This window comes from Monocercomonoides exilis, assembly GCF_001643675.1.
Source record: "Monocercomonoides exilis strain PA203 chromosome Unknown scaffold4-2303458, whole genome shotgun sequence".
Lineage (NCBI taxonomy): Eukaryota > Preaxostyla > Oxymonadida > Polymastigidae > Monocercomonoides > Monocercomonoides exilis.
The window spans coordinates 1,672,054-1,687,110 of record NW_027150549.1 but is presented as its reverse complement, the minus strand read 5'-3'; the positions used below and the strand labels follow the sequence as shown (position 1 = coordinate 1,687,110).

General features: G+C 36.4%; 3 protein-coding genes across 3 annotated transcripts; 1 reads left to right on the top strand and 2 right to left on the bottom strand.

Moving 5' to 3' along the window:
- Positions 1 to 280: 280 nt before the first annotated feature.
- MONOS_4391 (putative Myotubularin-like phosphatase domain) lies at positions 281 to 7,170 on the top strand (the record flags this gene model as incomplete). Its single annotated transcript, XM_067874459.1, has 3 exons — positions 281 to 480; positions 541 to 713; positions 828 to 7,170. Exons 1-3 carry the CDS (start codon positions 322 to 324, stop codon positions 7,168 to 7,170), a joined length of 6,675 nt encoding a protein of 2,224 aa, XP_067734832.1. The 5' UTR covers positions 281 to 321.
- Positions 7,171 to 7,413: 243 nt separating this feature from the next.
- Positions 7,414 to 9,715, bottom strand: MONOS_18545 (putative tubby protein). The gene is made up of 10 exons (XM_067871574.1): positions 9,625 to 9,715; positions 9,383 to 9,576; positions 9,297 to 9,319; positions 9,086 to 9,247; positions 8,960 to 9,044; positions 8,789 to 8,888; positions 8,388 to 8,545; positions 8,021 to 8,165; positions 7,860 to 7,958; positions 7,414 to 7,749 (listed from the first exon to the last, which is right to left on the bottom strand). The coding sequence occupies exons 1-10, from the start codon at positions 9,698 to 9,700 to the stop codon at positions 7,625 to 7,627; spliced, it is 1,167 nt and encodes a 388-aa protein (XP_067734831.1). The 5' UTR covers positions 9,701 to 9,715; the 3' UTR covers positions 7,414 to 7,624.
- A 3-nt stretch (positions 9,716 to 9,718) lies between these two features.
- Positions 9,719 to 15,055, bottom strand: MONOS_4390 (uncharacterized protein). The gene is made up of 2 exons (XM_067874458.1): positions 9,987 to 15,055; positions 9,719 to 9,913 (listed from the first exon to the last, which is right to left on the bottom strand). The coding sequence occupies exons 1-2, from the start codon at positions 15,021 to 15,023 to the stop codon at positions 9,785 to 9,787; spliced, it is 5,166 nt and encodes a 1,721-aa protein (XP_067734830.1). The 5' UTR covers positions 15,024 to 15,055; the 3' UTR covers positions 9,719 to 9,784.
- Positions 15,056 to 15,057: the final 2 nt, after the last annotated feature.

Genomic DNA, 15,057 nt, shown 5'->3' with positions numbered 1-15,057 from the left:
TCAAAGGATTTTGTTCCTCATTTTTCCAGGTGGGACAGAAAGTGTGCAGGTTAATCGTTCCAGCAGACAATGCGATGAGACTGACATTACAAATCATTCTCAACAGAACATATGCAAACAAAAACATTACCACATATATTATCTGTGGAGAAAAAAAAAGTGTTTGAGGTTTTTTGTTTGGAAAACTTTTTGACACTTTTCTTTATAACATCATTATAATATTCTTTCCATATTCGTTTTTTGAATTTTCGATTTTTTTCCAATTCTGATTTTCACCCATAGTCATATGCTTCATTTGGTAAATTAGGGTCATATCACCAAATGAATGCAAAGACCCAAAAACCTCATTTAATAAATGGAGAAATTTTAATTGAGCCTACTCATGGAATTGGATGCTATAGCCACTTTGCATTCGTTGCTGGGAAATTATTTTTATCAAATTACAGGCTTTTGTTTGTTCCTTCAACGTCAAATGAATTTGTTTGCAAATGAACTTAAAAAAATATGTTCCATTAAATAGTGATTTTTTCTTTCGTACAGGCATATGGTGGATTGCTTCGAGTTATACCTTTTCAAATGCATTATGGAGAGAGCCCAATAAGAATCCATCTTTTCTCAATTTTGTCGCTTTTTGTTTGTGAAAACGGAGGGTTTTTCCCACAAAATTGTTCTCATGAGCTTCGAATTGTACAGAAGGACATGAGGCAATATCGGTTTGAATTTATATTGAGAATTAATGATTTAACAAATCCAATGAAATAATTCTATTTTGCATTATAATATCGTTTCATTCTATTTATTCATTATATTCTCAAAATCATTTTTAGATTTGGGCTTATAAATGTTGATGCTGTCAAATCATTTTGTTGCAGCCTGAATAAAGTATTTACAAAGAAAGCAAATTGGAGGGGAGCTCCACTTCTTGATAGCAGACAATTGAAAATTGAATTTGGCCAAAAAGGCATTGGGGCAAAGCACTTGAATAATCAAGAAAAAAAGAACAATCATTCAATTTTTATAAAAAATGATGAAAAAACAGAAAAACAAAAAAATGACAAAAGAGAGCATGCGAAAAGAACGGCACATTATTTAAAGAAATGCACAATGGAATGTGAATTTCATCTTTATAAAAAATGGATGAACGATAGGCATATTGACATTTCTTTGAAAGTTAGTAAAAGAAAATGGAGAATTTCCAATGTTAATGCTGGGAAAAAGCTCTGCACATTTTTGCCAGAATTAATTGTTGTGCCTTTTTTCTGGAAAGACGTAATGATAACACGATGGATTGAACAGCAAAGGTGGAGATTTGGATGCTTTGGCGGAATGTCTCAAGAAAAGAGATGCATTACTGAACACAGCAAAACTGAAAACGTCACAATCCAAGAAAGTGAACAAGCCCCGACATCTGCTTCTTCTGGCTCTCACATCATGAATCCTCTTTCATTAAAGACAACATCCAATGCAGATACATCTGCGACTTCTTCTGATGCACTTACTGAAAAGTCGACTGTCGACAGTTCAAGTCAAAGAGATTTTTTTGAGGAGTTGGTCGGACTCAAAGGGTTATTTGAGCTTGTCGCAGGAACAGCAAATTCAGGACTGAAATTTATGGGAGCAGGACAGGAAAAAAGCGGAAACGGTGCAAGAAGAAATCAGAAGAAGTGCGAGATACTGAACCACAATAAACAGGACAATGAAGAGCCTCCAATGATAATGCCAGTGGTGAACTTTATTGACAACAACGGATGTACTATATGTGTTGGCTACTGGAGTGGAATGATTTGCGAAGAAAGCAAAAGAGCTGAAGGGTTTAGCCATCCGAGCTCAAGGCAAAGAAGCAGAAACGAAAGCGATTACGAGAGGGATGATGAAACACTTATTACAAGAATATTGTTTGGAAACAAAGAAAATGCAGGTGAAAATGGAGAGAAGAAATCAAGTGACTTCAAAACAGATAACAACGGATTTGATTCAACAGAGATCGATGATGACGAGCATGTGGCTGATACGGAAAAGCAGAGAAGAATGGATTACTCAATCAATAAGGAGCGAATGCTTTCTTGTGCTGAGAGAGAGGCGAAGCTGAAGTGCGACAGAGAAGACAGAAACTTGTCGTTGCAAGAGCAGATTAATGCGCGTGCTGCGCGCGGGAGAAGGCGAAGAGGAAAGAAAGCAGATGAATCGAAAGAAAAGGAGAAGCACAGCAAAGAGGAAGAAGAAGAAGAGAGAAGAAGAGAGAAAGAGAGGGAGCTTCAGTGGATACGCGAGAAAAGGAGAGGGGAAGTTAGTTTGTGGATGTTGAGATTCGGAGAGAGAACACAGAAAAACGCTTTTGTTGTTGAGAAAACATTTGAGAGAGATAGCAGCGATGAAAAGCTTGAGACGAACGGAGAGCTTGAGAGTGATAATGATGATACAAATGAATCCAGTGGAGACGAGGAAGAAGAAAGCAATAAAGAAAAAAACGAATCACGAAATAATCGAAATAAAGAAGATGAGGGCCATCACATTATTGATGAAATTACACATTTAGCAAAATACGAAAGGAGAGAAACAAGAAAACGAAAAGAGTCGATTGATGAATTATTCAGCGAAAATGAAGATGAAAGAGGAGAATGGAGTGAAGAGAACGATGAAAGCGATGTTGTCAGTCTGAGCGATGATAGCATGGATGAAGAGGCAAACGGGTTTGATGTTGTGAAGATGGATGGCGAAGAAGAGGAACAGCTGGAGTTTGAGAAGCGAAAGGAAGAGAGAATAAGATGGCAGGAAGAAAGAGAGAAAATTTGCAGAGAAAAAGAAAGGCGCATGGACGATCTTGAATGGGAATACGAGCAGATGTTCGAAGGGAATGTGGAAGAAGATGACTTTTTGGTACAAAATAATGATTTCATGTACAACTTTAGTCTTGAAGTTGAAAACAATATCATTGAAGAAGAAGAAATTGAAGAAGAAGAAATTGAAGAAGAAAAGCATTTGAACGAGGGCGGCGAACATTTCGTTTCAAATTGTGAGCTTTCCAACGATGCATTGAGAGACAAGGAAAACAAAGAAATTGTATGGAAAGAAGAGCTAAACGGAATCAAACAATTAGAAAACAAAGCACGAGCGACTGTGATTGCAAGTAATGTGATCAACGATGAAGTTTCGTGGGACGTGCACTGCACTCTGAAAGATGAAGAAGTACAAATCAGAAGCAACTGGGGAGAGATGATAATGGAGAAGGGTATTCGAGAAAGAGAAGAAAAGAAGCGATTGGAAGAGAAAAAGAAGCGAAGAGAAAAAATTTTGAGAGGAGAAAGACAATCAACTGGAGTTGTCGCTCCGTATGCAGAGCGAGCTGAAGGAACAGTTATAAAAGCATTAGAAAGGAATACGGGCACCAATGGAGGGAACATTGAATATTTAATTGAGAATGATTGGGACAAAAGAAATATGGTACAAATAAAACCTTTCAATTTTCAAGATACAGCCAAATTTGGAGGAGCTTACAGCGGCAACATACAGGAATACGAGGAAGAAGGTAATTTCAGCAATAACAGTGATGAAGGATCAGATGGCGATGAAGATGCTTCAGATCAGTCCGAACACGATGGGATTGAAAGCGAAGAAAGTGAAATTGAGAGAGAGATTATGAGATATGAAGAGAACAGAACAGGAGAAGGAAGCAAAGAAGAATGGCACGATCTGACTAAGATCAGCCAGCGGATTGCAGGGATGCTTAGAGAAGCAGAAGAAGAAGGGTTTCGAGTGGCACAAGGATACGCAAGCCGGCTCTGCAAACGAGACAAAACAATTGGAAAAATCATTGGTTTGTCGGCTGACGAAGAGATGGAGAATATTATGGACATGGCGTGTCTGACCAAGATGGCTAAGAGAAGGTCAGAGATAATAGAGGAGAAGAGAAAGGAGCAAGAAGAAACTGAAGCTCGAAATAAAGCTATGAAGAGATCGAAAGAAAAAGCAGAATTTTTAGAAAAGGAGATGCTGTGGGGATCAAATAACGTCGGACATGAGGAAGCAATAACAAGGAGCTCTGAAGCAATGACAATTCTTCCTTTATCTCATCAAGCAAGCGCTTCTGCTTCATCTCAAATCAAAATTTGCGGTAAAGAGCTGAATGCATGCAAAAAAGTCAGACTATTTGATTTACTTAACAAAGAAGAAAAGCGTCGAGGGTTTCTGAAGAGAAGAAGCGGATGGAATGTTTTTATGATTGAAGGCCTTTTGAGAAATTTGGGCTGGAAAAATAACGAACAAGAGATTATTCGATTGAATAGTCGAATGCAAACTTTTCAAACTAACAAATCAACTGAGAACACTCTGCCGACTGCTGATACGAACTCTACTGGCTTCAGAGGTGCTTTATCGAAAATTAAAGCAGGACACAGAGATCGTAGCTTCACAACTATATCACAAATAGAATCTGAGCACAATACAAATGAAAAGAATACAAGCACATTGGACAGCGCCAGTTTGGGAATCCAAAGTCAATTGCCTCAAAAGAAATATGTTAACAGGTCAAAATCGACAAGTTTGAGCTCGCTCAACGAACTGTGGCAGAGGGTATTTGCAGAGGAGGACATGAAAGTGATGACAAAAGGAACTGGTGCTGAGATTGATCACATTATAGCGAGGTGGAAAGAGAAGAGCGAAAAGGGATTTAGCATTGGAACAGTACATGCTGAGCTCTATGATCATTTTGCATATGGAAGGTTCAGCGATTATTCATTTGGAGAGTATGTTCTCGATCGCAGAGAGGAAATGGAAGACAAAGAGAAAGAAGAGAGAAAGCAGAGAAAGAAGATGTTCTGGGTGGATTTTGCAGATGATGACAATGCTATGGCCGAAAAGAACGGAAGCGGAAACGACAGAGACTCGAAAGAGGCAAAGCAAATGGAGAATGAAGGAGGAAGAGGCGGAAGCAAAAGATGGGCAGTCGTTGGGAAAGACAACTATGGCTATGAGAATCACGGAGAAATTGAATTTTTTGATGAATCGTTAAGTAATTCAGCGAGCGATAAAGGAAGCTTTGTTAAGAAAAAACGCAAAGATTTCGAGAAAAAAAAATCTCATTCTTCAAATAACCTCAAAAGGAAAAGTAATGATAAAGTTAATTTCAAAAAGATAAAAAAGAGAAATAATTTTGGATCAAGAAAAAGTGTTGCAATCCAAAGACTTTCGGAAAGCTTAACAAGAAGGAGCATATATGAGAAAAAAGGAGAACTTGATATACGACGTGGCTTTGGAAACTGGCTCAAAGGAACTGTGATGAAGAAGATGGAATTTCCATCGGTGCGATCTATCGTCAGCACTTTAAGGCGAGTGGGTGTGTATGTCATGGGAGTTGAGAGTGGAGTATTTACTATGCCATCAGAATTAGTGCTGAACAACTACATTTCTGATGCTACTCTGGATGATGTGATTCCAATGGGAATGCCAATTGGCTCCTTCCCACGTGCATTAAGGAGGCTATTCAGCATCGAGACGAAGATCTTGGCTGCTGCGAGCGATTGTGCTAAGGAGGTGGAACGGGTCAGCTCAGAAATAATGCTCAGAAAAGGATTGACAAGAGATAAACAGAACAGAGAAGCAGATACAGGCAATTGGACGAATAAAGTCGAATCAAAGGAAAGGAATAATGAGGAAATTGAAGATAATAGACGAAGCGAAATTCAACATGAAAGCTTAGCAAGTAGTTTTGAAGAAGACGAAGATTCATGCCATTTTGAAGAAGATGTTGTTTTAAGCGGTGCATTCAGAAAGCAGAAAGATGAAGAGATTGAAACAGATAATGAATCAAACAAGCTTGAACGTACAAAAACAATGCTTATATCATCTTCCTCTTCGAATGCGATAACCAACAAAAATGATTCTGATATGAGTATTTGGAGAAACACATACGAATCATTCTGCGTTGCTGGTTTTTCATCTCTTCTATTTCCTGCTCATTTTGTCAGTGTAATGATATCTCTGATGCAAATATTGCTTTGGAGGAAAGCACGAACAATTGACGGAATGAGAATTATTATCCAAACCGAGTGGTGTTACAGAGGACATGCAAAACAGAAATTGGAGAAAAACGATGCGGGAAGTTGCGTTATTGAACCCAAAGAGCATTCCTATGAGATTATTGAAGCTGATGAAGAAGAGAGCAGGAAGAAAGTTGAAGAAGCGAAAAGTTCACTTGCAAAAGAACAATCAAGCAGCATTAAAAGAACATTTGACACTGAAACATCATCCTACAAAGCTATTCAAAAGAAAGAAAGTGATTCTCGTGAAAATACAAAAATTGTATTGACTATAAACTCATTAAGAAATCCAGATGAAGTCCCTGTAAATGAAGAGATGTTTGAAACGTCTGTAATTCCGTGTGAGCACAGCATAGATTCCTGTTTTGTGTTGTTCATAATATTTCTGGATTGCCTGTTTGAGATTATTTCACAAAACGATGATGAATTTGAGTACAACGTGGCATTTCTGCTCTTTCTTCGACGGCACTTACTTTCTGGAAGATTTTGCGACTTTTTCTCTGTTTCAAAAGTTGGAGGAGACATTAATTTAAACAAAAGCAGCATTCGACAAGATTCAAACAGTAAAGGAACAATAGAAAAAGAATTGAATGAAAAGTTCAAGCACAAAGAATGTGCTGATACCAGTGAATGTTGCAGCTGCTCTTGTGGAGGAGTGTCGATTTGGGAAGAAGTGGAGAGAAAACGCGAGCTGTTCGTTAACAAAAACTGGAAATGGAGAAATTTCATTCAGAGAAATGATGAGAAGGATTTTAATAAGAGCAGACAACGATCTGAAAGAGATGTTCCGTGCGATTATTACGAAAATAAAAGAAAGATAGATAATTCTGAAAGATTAATGGAAGATAAGCCCGAGACACTGAAAGATGAAAGCAGCAATGAAGATGATGAAGGCATTCCTTCTTTCCTTAAAGAGATTTTGGACAACGAGCGAATGATCAAAAAAAGAATGAGCGAAAAAGATTTGAAAACCACTCAATATTTAAAAGTTGACTGTGACAGCGAAGATGAAGAAGAACTCTCTTTGAATGTTGATACGACATCCGTCCATTTCTGGCTTGATCGATTCTTTCCACATGGGCACGGAAAGACTGAAAGCGGGACGGGGATGATTACAGACCTTAAATACTTTTAATATGTAACTGCCTTGTGATGCAACTCTGCCGAAAAATTATTTTCTTGAAGACGATGAACAATAGCATTCAACATACATTTCAATAACAGCATTTAGGGTAATTGTTGATACAATTTCATGATATTTCTTACAACAATTTAAGATGTCGTCTTTCTGTCTAACTCAAATTTGTAATTTTAAAAAATTTCATTTTAAGTAGTCTGCTTCAGCATTAAGAAAACGAAACATAATAAAAAATTCTTATTTCTTCACAAAATCTCAGAACATTTCTGTTTTTTTGTTTGCAACATGATCTGAAATGAACAAAGCCAATCAAAAAATAATAAAGTTTTGGAAACAAAAATGATAAAGCAGAAGATGATATGAAGATAATCATTCATGATGGGAGTAATTCAATTGATGAAATACAAAGAAAAGAACCCTAATAACAAAATTGAACTGAAAATTGAATGAACTAACGGATATCAAAGATAGAAAGTGCAATTGCAAAAGCTTGAAATGGACAGAAAGGAAAGGTGAAGTCGCAAGTGAATCTGTTTTCTTCCATTTTTCCGAGTTGAAACAGTGTCGCTGCCTCTCCTGTAATTTAAATAAAATACACATATCATTTTTCAAATAAAGCAAAAAACATTAATATTATGAAATATAGATGATTGATGCAAGTCAAAGAAATGCTAAAAATGCAAAACTGTCAGTAAGGTTTGGATTATTGCCAATAATAAGCTGATGATTTTTGATTGAAGGGCAACGTGCCCTTCCATGGAAGGACATTTGATATTTGTTAGTCGCTGAGCAAATAATAAAAATAAATTGAATAAAATAAACGCTTTTCATAATTACAACAGCAGACCTGGATCTTTGTTTGGTTTTCGGCTTATAAAGCTCATAGTGAAACCATCTTTTTCTCTCATCTCTTCCAAACTGCCTCGTTTTGAATCAGAGCGGGATGGGAAACGCACACCATCGTCTGTCACAGTTGGAACAATAACATTCATCTAAATTTGAAGAATAAGACAAGCAAATACATAATACAATTTGAAGAATTTTATAAAATAAAAATGTTTGATTAAAAGGGGAATAATGTTAATAAAAATAAAGTCTTTTTAGAAATTAACCGTCTCTTGAAGCAAATAAATAATTTCAACTTTTTCGTTCTTTTTCTTTTCTTTTCTTTTTTCTTTTTTCGTTGTTATAATTTAAATAACTAATCATCATACCCCTCTGAGCCCTGATTCATCATTTCCAAAGTGTATTATCCCAAGTTCTTCTCTGAACAGCATTGGATTTTCTATCATCTCTGTTCCTTTTCCCACTGGGTTTCTTCCACTTGTAAGTATCATGTAATCGCCTCCCATTCGAGGCGTTTTCAATTTTCCTACAAATTAAAAAGAAAAAAAAAGAAAAATAACAGGTTGCAGTTCGAAGGTTTACAGATTTCACAAATAAAAAAGAGTTTTTAAATAAATGGTAAATAAAGCAGAAAAAATATAAATTTAAAGAAGAATAAAATATTCATTGAAATCAACAACAACAGCAGGAATAAAAAATGAGCCAGCAATCGAGAAAAAGATGAAAAAAAGCATGCGATTCTTTATAACTTGTGAGGATTCAAACAAACCAATATATGAAGTACTTGTCTTTGAAATGTCAGATGGACTTGTTGAGATAATATAATCAGTTCCTCCTGTCCTTTTTGACCCAGCAAGAAATAGATTTTCCTATCAAGTTTAAAAATATTACAAATTACAAATTGCATTTGTAGCTGAAAGTTTTGAAAAATCCTGCAAACTTTCTCAAGCATCAACTCGAATCGAGGGAACAATTCTTTTTTGCGAATCAAAAGGCATCTTAGCATAATTCCTTTTGGTAAAGGTCTAAAAAAAAGGTGAATATCACTCTTTTAAGCGTTAAATACCTCATCATGAAACTTTGAATATCAGATAAATCAATATCAGGCATTGTAAATTTAGATTTCTTTTCAGAATACGGTCCCTTTTGAACCAATGTCGTTGATTCAATTTGAGGAACAGGCATAAATGATGATAATGCACTTGATTCTTCTTCTGCAGCGTCATCACTTAAAAGAAATAACCTTTATTAATTTGAAATCAATGTTGATAGCAAACATTTCCAGTTTAATGGACTTGTGCTAAGCATCAAACAAAAATTAGAGGAAGGTCTTTAGTCATATACTTGGTAAAAACAGAAATACCTCCTTTCCATGGGTCTGAACTTTTGAAAAAGATAAAACTTGTGAAGTGCGAGGAGGGCGTAGTGTTGTGTATGGACTTTCTAATTTAGATATTTGCGATACAACATCTGTTAGCGGCTGCATCATAGCATATGAAGCTGGCTTTATCATCGCCAAAAGTGGAGATGCATAAGTTCCAGTCGAACATGCAAAACCTGCAAAAAATTGTAACCGTTTCCATCGAAAAAAATGTGCAAAAATACCTTCTTTTTCAAGGATTGCTGTTTTTCTTTGACATAAACGTTCGAATGCCGCAGAAGAGACATTTGAACTTGCCATCTGTTTGACAAAAAAGTAATTAAGGGTGATATTTCTATTTTTTTGAAAACAAAAATTCGAACTCAAAATATTAAAATTCTATTGTCATTCAAAAAATGGAGATCTTAACGAATTTTTCTTTACAGATTCGGCAAGAGCTTCGTTAAGATCGGTGATAGTTGTTTGAGCAGAATCCATTTCTTCTTCCATTTGTTGGATTGTTTGCTGCAAAGACTAAAATAAATAAATAAATAAATAAATAAAAGTGAAATTAAACTGAATAACTAATATTAAGCAGTATGCACACTTGAATTGTTTGCTCTTTTTCGTTTGCATCATCGACTAATTTTGAATTCTCTTCAATTGCCCTCTTTAAAGCTTCTTCAGAAAGAGCATTTTCTGCCTTGTGTTTTTCCATTGAAAGTGTGATTTTATCAATTGCTGCTGTTGTCCGTTCTCTCAGCTCTTCGCACTCGTCTCCCACAGAAATAACTTCCTGCTCCATCTCATCCATTTTTTCAATGCACAAACTCAGTTCATTACTTGTCTTGAGCAGCTCTTCTTCTGTTTGGCTATTCCTCTGCTGCAATTCAGCAAGCTCATTCTGCTTAACAACAGAATAACTCAGCAAGTCTTCACTCATCATCGCAAACTCACAGACATCTTGTTGGAACTCTTCGACTTTCACTTGCATCTGGTTGCATTCAATCATCATTGCTTCTTTCTCCCTTTCGGCTTTTGTCTTTTGCTCTGCATAATTCTCACATTCTTCTTTCATTTTGTTTATTTCCTCTTCTTTCTCTGCTATTTCTCCTTTCAAGCTTCTGATTTCGTCTTCTTTCTGTTCCAACTCAATTTCCAATGATTCTATTTCTTTTTGCTTTTCTTCGCATTCGCGTTTCCTTTCCTCCACTTCTGCTTTCATTCTTTCCACATCTTTCTCTCTTTCTCCTTTCATTTTCTCCTTCCACACTCCTTCTCTCTTCAGCATGTCGTATTCCTTCTGCTTGCTTTTCAAATCCTCATTTTTTGCATCGCACATCTTTTGCCATTCTTTGCATTCATTTTCTTTTGTTTCCAATTCCCCTTTAAGCTTTTCGTATTCCTGTATCTTCTTTTCCACCTCCTTCTGCTTGTCATCGTTGAGTTTCATTGCTCTTTCAACGTCTCTTTTGAGCTTCTCGTTCTCTCTTTTCCACTTCTCACATTCTTTTCTAATCAATTCTGTTTCCTTTTTTGCTTTTTCTTCAGCTCTTTTGAATTCTTCCACTTCTTCCAGTCTTTTGTCAGCCAGCCCCAGCAGCCCTTCTCTCTCGTTTCCGAGCTCCTTTTCAACCATTTCTTCACTTTCTTTAATCTTCGCTTCCAGCTGCAGAATAATCTCTTGCTTCTCTTCACATTCATTCCGAATGTGCTTCAAATTCTCACTCAATTCATCGTTTTGCATTTTCAGCTGCTTCAGCTCTTCTTCTCTCTCTTCAAGAAGCGCTGACTGTTCCTGGCGGATCAAGAAATACAAACACAAATCTTCCTTTGCCATCTTTTCAGTCGCTAATTTTTGCTGCCTCAAAACTTCTCTCTTCTTCTGCTCGTTTCTCACTTCTTCTTGCAATGCCTCGATTGTGTCTTGTAATTCTTTACTGTTTGCGATCTGCTTTTTGTTTCTTTCATCAAGCTCTCTTATCACAGATTGAATTCGCTCTTTCTCTTTCTCCACTTTTTCAGCCTGCAACATATGTTGTTTGTTTATCTTTTCCTGCTTTTTCTTCTCTGCATCCAGCGCTTCCTTCATCAAATTCACCTTCTTTTCGAAATTTTCTTTCTCTTTCGTGAAATTCTCAACTTGCCTTTTGTGGTTTCTTTGTAGGCTCTGCATCACTTGCTTCAGATGTTTTATCTCTTCCTCCTTCTGCTCGATGATTTCGTCCTTTTCGTGGATCTTCTTCAGCAGCTCTTGTGCCTTCACAGCACGTTCACTTGAGCTGTCAGCTTCTTTTGAGTCGCTTGCCTCTGTCTCTGCCTCTGCTTCGGATTCTTTCTCTGTTTTGTCCATTTCTGCAGTAGGAGTAGTTATTCCATTAATATGAAATGAGTATTCCTCAAGGCTATCAATTGGAGTTGTAACCTCTTCTTCTTCTTCTTCTTTCTCATATTCCAGTTTAAATTCTTCACTTTCCGTGTTTTCTTCCATTTTCTTGTGCTTTACAGTGAAATGAGGATTGCAATTCTCTATTTCACTTCGCCAGTTTGAGCTGCTCTCAAACTCAGAGATGATTAATGATAATCCACGTAAAATAGATGAATGAGACACAATTTGTGGAGAAAGCTCTGATAAATCCTCAAGAGAAGCCGAAGAACCTTCTGGTTCAATCAAATTCTGTTCATCAAAATCATCGCTTTCCTCCTCACCATCGTGAAATTCCTTTGCTAGTTTCTCGATGATGTCTTTAATGTGCTCAATGATATCCAAAAGAGAAGTTGATTGTAATGAGAGCTTGTGTACTTGCTGAACAAGCTCCTTTGCATCTTCAGGAATATCACCTTCATCACAGCCATTTTGAAAGTCAAAGTCTCTTTCTAATTCAAGTTGCTTGTAGATTTGCTTCATTTCATCATCATCGTCTTCATCGTCAAATTCTTCTTCTTCTTCTTCTTTTTCTTCTCCATCTCTTTCTTCTTTGTAGCCATCTTCAAATTCTCCCATTTTCTGTTTTTCATCAACAATTCCCAAAAATGAAAAGTTTGAATTTTGCATTTTCTTTTTGCGATTCGATAATTTAGATCCTTTTTTACTATGCAAAATGTGTCTTATTGTTTCTTTAAACTCATCAAGTAGTTTTTTAATTGTCTTCACTTTTTCTTCATCAAAGGAATTCTTGTTATTTTCCATTTCGGTTGCTTTATACACTTTCTGCACAACTTCTTCAGTCTGGGATTCTTCTTCAATAAGAGTGGTTTTATCTGCATTTTCAGTGTTTGCGGCAGCATCACAGTAATTCGAATTTGTTCTGTTTGTTTTTTGATTGTTTTCTCTTTTAGATGAAATTGTCTCTGTTTCCTTCGGCCAGCGTTCAATTGTATTAAAAGGCGATGTCTCTTCGTTTCTTTCAGGCGATTCGTGAGTGTTTGCAACGGAACTTTTCTGCTCTTCAATTGGAGATTCAATCTGTATTTGCATTCTTTCTCTTCCACTTTCTTCTTCTGCCTCTTCTTTCGTTCTATCAGATTTCACTCTCCATTTCTCAATCACAGTCTCTACCACTGAAACAACAGAGCGAGATTGCATCAGACAGTCAATGATGGCTTCTGAGAATGCTTTGATAAAGAAGTTGATGCATTCAGATGGATTATCACAAAATTGTGGTTGCGAATTAGAAGACATTTCATCAGATGAAGTGGGAGAAGAAAACGAAGTGTTTGATGATAGTGAATTGTGAAATGGAATGAACTGATTTTGAGATGAAGAAGTGAAAGAAGATGAAGGATCTGAAGAAAAGTTGCCAGTTGAGGAATGAAGTGAATTACAAGAAGCAGGAGAATCTAACTGCTGATTCATATTTGGAGTGTTTGACGTTGAAGCATCAAATCTTGTTGTGAACAGCTGCTTCAGTGCATCGAGTGAATGCTCAGTCAGAATGGAATGACGATCAAACGATATTTCAGTGAGCTTTTCGCAGTTTTGCTGCTCTTTCTTCTCAACTTCGACAAGCTCTGCTTCAATGTTGTCCATTGTTGCAGCCAGCTGTGTGATGAATGCATTGCTCTTGCTTGGTGAATGCGGCAAGATTACAGCCTCGAATGAATCGTTCAAAGACAGTTGGACTGATTCAAGGAGTGAAATGAAGAACTGAAGAAGGGTGGAAAGATGATCTGTTTTGGCTGAGTTGAAGTGGGGCGATGTGTTTGATGAGGTGTCTTCGAAAGGCGTGGATTGAGGTGTTGGAGTGGCAAGTGAGTGAATTGGAAGAGATGAGTTTGTAGAAGCTGAAATGGATTGTGAAGAAGAATCTGACAAAGAGAACAGAGAAATATGAGATGAATCAGAAGATAGCTGAACATGAGTTGTATTTGAAGTGTTAACGGTTTGAGTGTCAAAGCTGAGAAGTGAATCTGAAATGAACTCAAAAATGAAGGTGAGAAAGTCACTTAGACGTACAACTGACGCGGCTGAAACAGCAAATATTGAGAGTATCTGCAGATTTGCATGTAACTCACCAAATGGTGCAATATGTTTGGGACTCTCTTCACTTCGCTCAATTTTCTTTTGCAAACTCTTTCTCTCTTCTTCTTCCTCTTCTTTTTCAGTCTCATCCAAATGCGATGGATCGTAGGAAATTGGTTTCTTGCAAATAGTCAAAGGTTCTTTTTCTGTTTCGATTGTGGAATAAACTTTATTTTCTCCATCATCCGTTAGCATTCCAATAGCTTCAAATGATGCAGAATCCTTTTCATTATCAGTCTGAACAGAAACTTCGACCCCAACAACTTTTTCAATGCTTTCAATTTCTTTATTTTTTCTGTCGCTTTCTAAATTTCTTTTCATTTGCTTTTGTTCCTCTTCAACCTTCAATTTTAATTCCTGTGCCTCTTTTATTTCACGTTCTGCTATTCTTTGAAGTTCTTCCAATTGTGACTGCTTTTCACTAATCGACCTTTGTTCTTCCGCGATATCTTCTATTTTTGAGTTCAGTTTTTCATTTTCTTTTTCTATTTGCAAACTCTTTGTCTCCAACAACTCAGATTTTCTTTCAAGCTCTTTTTCCATTTCATTGTATTTATTGATTTTATCTTCGTAAATTGCGATCTTTTCTTCAAGTTCCTTTCGTGAGTCATCTATCTTTTGCCTTTCTTTTTCAATTCTTTTCGATTTTTCGGAAACCATGTTTTTTTCTCTTATGAATTCATTTATTTGTTCATCAATTTGCTCCTGTGCTTTACTAACTTGATACAAATTTTGTTGAAGTTCGAACTTAGATTTTTGAAATGCTTCATGTTCGGAAAATGTTGAAACAATGACCATATCAGTCTGGATTAATTCATCGTTAAAAGATATCTGTTTTGTTGGCTCTTCAATATCTTTCTCATTAAGAGAAGCAATTTTCGAATCATCTTGTTTTACAAAATTGTCTTCAGAAACTTCGTCAACTTTGTGGGAAAGCTCATCAATTTTCTGTCGAAGAATAGAATTTTCTTGTAATAAACGTCTGTTTTCGTTTAAAGCTTCATGAAGCGATGTAACTGTTTCTTCATATAATGTTTGAATAAGTTCTATTTGTGCAGCATCCTTTGCATGTTGAATTTTTGCGGACTTCTTTCGTTTTTTTATATTTTGAACATCACTCATTTTTCATAAGGAAAAAATTATAGATTTGATCATA